Here is a 5002-nt window from a genome sequence, read left to right on the forward strand (position 1 = left end):
GTGTTTAGCCTCCAAAACCTTCATTGTATGTCCATTATAAGGGGCCACTCCAGATGACCCCAACACTTTCACACTCGTTGTTAAGTGACCATCTATAGTCTTGTGAAGACATTGCTCGACATTAGAATTCATCGTTTATCCTTCCCTTAAATATGAACCATCTCATGACCCAAATTATCTTGCTCAGAACTTCCCCACACACAATCAAATAACTTGCCAAGACCACACACGTCTCTCCAGGTAGTTAAGCACTCCATAATGTGTTGTTGTTGCAAGGGCTTCCGATTTTCAAACATATAATCACACATATTCTTAGGCTTGACCATTATAAAGTGCAACGAGGAAGAAGTAACAATCGTACCCAAACACTTACAAATTTTGCCTTAGCAACCACCTTATAAAAGCATATTTCAATGTGTGAGAGAAGTCAAGACGACACCTAATAACCTTGAATCTAAAACAAACTCCTTATTTGTGTCGAGGTTATCTAATTTTGTTATTGGTGGTTTTGCAATATCAACAATGCGACTTCCGACCTCCCTTGCCCATGAGAAACACGAACCAAACTATCAAGATGATGACATGTCTGACTCGTGGCATGAATGCTCATGCACCTTTCTTATATTCATTGCTCAACCAGTTTTAAAGACTCCTCCAATGCCATAAGCAAATCTTGATCATTGTGAATGGCTTTCCGTAATGCACTTTTCGTTCGTTTCTAAATCTTAGATGAGACACTATACAAAAAAATACCCTTGTTCTTGGTCTTGTCATAAGGGCAACAGTGAAACCCTCAATATGGACGACGCAAGTCTCATACCTGAGTAGAAACTATTAAATAATGCCTCCTCTATTCAATATAAAAGATTTCTAGTTGAAGAATTTTAACACACACATTGTGAAAAACAGCGAAAGAGCGTTTCGCCGTGATTGTGTTGCTATCTTGCTCTACTGTGTGATCATGTTAATGTTAACTCCTCTACAATCATGATGTATGCCTCTGAACAGATAGGAAAATGATGATCGAAGAGCTGAAACAAATATTTTGGAGAAACCGGCGGTGAATTATGTAAACTTTAAACGTGAAAATATTTTTATCTGCTCACAATGAAGATTTATAGTGAAATGGAAAATATAAAAAAGGTATCAAGCATAATTATAGTCTTTTGCTTGGTGGGAAGGAACGAATTTGGATGGAAAAACAATATATTAACTAGGATTATGATGTTATTATTCACCGAATTTGAAGCACAATGCTTACAGCTAAAGTGATATCTATGGTTCTATATAATATTATGATCATAGATACAAGTTAGAAATCTTTTACAAAACGAGCCCTTCTTACTTTTTTTTTCTGTGGATTTGAATCTGATAACTGCTTAGTAACATCTGTCATTTTGGGCCTGTTGTGTGGATCATTCTCAGCACATCTCAAAGCCATCATAAGCACTTTTGCAACATTTTCCATCATATTGGTATCTAGACACTCATTTGCAAGGCTTGAATCAACAATTTGATTAATTTCTCCTGTTTCACTCCACAACAATCTAACCCAACCCACTAAATCAGTACCCTCCGTAAACGATGGATCTACTACCTTCTTTCTCGTTATCAGCTCAAGCAAAACTACTCCATAGCTGTATACATCACACTCCCTATTACTTACCGTTGTATAAGCGTTCTCTGTCAAAGGCCAATATAAACGAATATGTTACTTAATCGTACGAAGATTTTGTGAAGAAGATAAAAATCAAATCACTAGTTAGTAAGTTAGTTAGTTAGTTACCTGGTGCAATATAACCGATTGTGCCAGGCACAGATAAGGAAGGATTTGATGTAGAGGACTGGTCCAAAAGTTTGGCAATACCGAAGTCTGCGATGTGAGGCTCCATATCAGAGTCTAGAAGTATGTTGTTTGGTTTGATATCTCGGTGCACTATGGGAGGATCGCAGTCATAATGGAGGTAAGACAACCCATGAGCGATTCCAATAGCTATCTTATACCGAACATTCCACTCTAAAGACGGCGCTGGCTTCTTTTCATGCAAGACATCATAAAGGCTTCCATTTGGCATGTAGCTATACATAATTAGACCGTAATCATGTCTCAACCAAAAGTTTTCCAATTTGACAAGATTTCGATGCTTGATTTGTCCGAGGGTTTGAATTTCTCTAACCATGCTCAAGTTTTTATCTTTGCTGGCAGCAAATGCCAGCTTCTTTATGGCAAAAGCTTTGTCTTGACTTACATTGGCTTTATAGACAACTCCATGGGCTCCTCTGCCGATAATATACCGATCACTTAGGTTCGATGTAGCCTCCATCACTTTGTTAAGAAGGGACAAACGACCTTCGTCATCGGTAATATGGACTTGCTGGTTAGATTTTCTGCCAACAAATATATGAACCAATCCCATCAACAGCAAAACAACAAATATTGAGGATCCTATAGCTATCATCACAATCACAATTTTACTGAGGCCTTGGTTATTCATTTTGTTGTTGTTGTCACATGGTTTTACATAGCTGCTTTCGTTGCAAACCAAACCACTGGATGGTGAACAACTGATACATAGCCCGGGATTCCCCGAAAATGAGGACAAGCGTGAATTAAACAGCTTCATTAGCATCTTCGGTATGGAACCCTGAAAAGAATTGTTCGAAAGATTGATTTCGACTAACGAAGGGAGTTCATCAAGAACTTGTATGCTTCCTGTCAAATTGTTTTGAGAAAGATCAATCATTTGTAAGGATTTCAACTTTCCAATTTCCACAGGTATGTCTCCTATCAGCCCATTAGAACTTAGATTCAACCCGTAGATCAAATTCTGCAATGTCCCAACCGAGTTAGGAATTTCCCCTCCAAACATATTTCCGCCAAGCTGTAGTTCAGAAAGATCTTCAAAAGCCGACAAAAACTCTGGAATTCCACCACTAAAATAATTCTCATTCAAAATTAGTGTGTTTAGCTTTGTCCACTTCTGCAAACTCGACGGCAATGAACCATTCAGGAAGTTAAATCCCACATCAAACTTGTCCATTTTGGTACAGTTTGCGAGCTGAAAAGGCAAAGGACCTTCTAAGTCATTATGACCAAGATCCAATGTCCGAAGATTAACAAGTTTTCCCAACTCCGGTGGTATACGCCCGCTAAGTTTGTTCGCGGACAACATTAAATCCGTGAGATTCGTGCAGTTTCCTAAACTCGATGGAATTGACCCGTTGATCTCGTTGTGGCTGATCTCCATGTATAACGGATTGGTATTCCTTTCAAAATCAGGAAGAGGCCCGGTAAATTTGTTTTGTTTAAGAATGACCCTTCTTAAAGTTGTGCATCTTCCAACATCGAGAGGTATTCTTCCTCGAAGTCGATTGATTCCCATATTCAGAACATTCAACTTTCTTCCAAAACAAAGATTTGGAGGAAGGTTACCAGTGAACCTGTTATTCACAAAGTCCAACTGTACCAAACTGCTGTTAATTCCTAAGCTTTGAGGTATCACTCCAGAGAAAATGTTGTTAAATAATGAAATGTTCTTAAGGTTCTTCAGCTCTGTCATCTCCACTGGAAGTTCACCAGAAAGGCTATTATTATACACAAACAGATGCTCGAGACCTCGAATCTTCCATATCTCAAGCGGAATTTCGCCGCTCAATTGATTAGAAAACAGTTCAAGGTCCCTTAATTCACTGAGTTTTCCCAATTCACTCGGAATTTTTCCATCAAGTCGATTGGAATACAAATGCAACTCAGTCAAAGACTTACAGTTGCCTATTTCAGGAGGTATTTTACCAGACAAATGATTCTTGCAAAGGCGAAGAATCGAAAGCTTGGTGAGCAGACCAATGGAAGATGGAATAGCTCCAACCAAGTTAGAATTCACAGCAGCAAATTGTGATAAACCAGTACAATTACCAATGCCATATGGAACGCTACTACCAAAATCATTGAATGAGATATCCAAAAACAGTAAATTTCTACAACCGGAAGAACCCAATGGAATAGTACCTGTTAGTTTATTGTAGGCAACTTGAAAACGAACACGATGATTGAGATTGTTGAGACTATAAGGAAGAACACCCTCCAACTGATTAACATTCAAATACAAGTCTTGTAATTGAGTACAGTTCCCAATAGATGAAGGAATTGCACCAGAGAAGTTGTTATATTGGAGATACAATTCTTGGAGATGAGTTATGTTGGCAATAGTAGTTGAAATGGAACCGTTGAGTTGGTTATCAAAGAGATCAAGAAGTTTGAGGTGAGGGATTTGGGACAAGAAATGAGGGAAAGGACCTGTGAGAAGATTAGTAGAAAGGTGAAGATATTTTAGTTGATGGAGGTTAGTGAAAGAGTGAGGTACTTGGCCATGAAAGTAGTTATACCTAAGGTCTAAGTGTTGGAGTTGTGTGCAGTTTGCAATTTCTGGCCCTAGTTGACCGTAGATATCAAGATAGGAAAGGTTGAGAGAGATTACACGGTGGAAAGAGTTGCATTTGAGACCAGCCCATGAACATGGTGTGGAATGAGATGGGTTCCATGTTGAGTTTATGAGAGGAGGAAGTGATGTCCAGTGGGATTTGAATGATAAAAGTGCTAAGCCATCTGAGTTGAGTGAAGAAGAAAGAGTATAGAAATGGAAGATGGAAGAAAAGAAGAGAAGAGAGGAGTGAAGTTTCATGGAGAGAAGTTACACGGTGGTGTTTTTGTTTTTTGTGTGTGTTATGTTTCATTAATGATGTTTGATTAGTGCTCATTAATATATGTATCAGTTGAGAGTTCACACTTAGAGTATTCACATTCACCTTTTCATGCCATGTCATCATTGACTGTTTTTCATCATTTCTTATATATAGAAACAGAGAGAAGTTAGGTGGTTTTGGATTTCTTTGAATGTTACAATTTTTAGTTTGTTAGATTTGCTTAGGTAAACAAAGACTTACTTTGGAATAAAAAATTACAGGAAGACTTGTGGCACTGTGTACTGCACTTTAGTTTTTC

The 5002-nt window shown here is 38.2% G+C and overlaps 1 protein-coding gene across 1 annotated transcript; it reads right to left on the reverse strand.

The window, feature by feature from the left end:
- Positions 1 to 913: 913 nt before the first annotated feature.
- On the reverse strand, positions 914 to 4717 carry LOC131624961 (receptor-like protein kinase). Its single transcript, XM_058895884.1, has 2 exons — positions 1787 to 4717; positions 914 to 1683 (listed from the first exon to the last, which is right to left on the reverse strand). Exons 1-2 carry the CDS (start codon positions 4680 to 4682, stop codon positions 1313 to 1315), a joined length of 3267 nt encoding a protein of 1088 aa, XP_058751867.1. The 5' UTR covers positions 4683 to 4717; the 3' UTR covers positions 914 to 1312.
- Between the last annotated feature and the right edge of the window lie 285 nt (positions 4718 to 5002).

This window comes from Vicia villosa, unplaced genomic scaffold (genome assembly GCF_029867415.1).
Source record: "Vicia villosa cultivar HV-30 ecotype Madison, WI unplaced genomic scaffold, Vvil1.0 ctg.000175F_1_1, whole genome shotgun sequence".
Taxonomy (NCBI): Eukaryota; Viridiplantae; Streptophyta; class Magnoliopsida; order Fabales; family Fabaceae; genus Vicia; species Vicia villosa.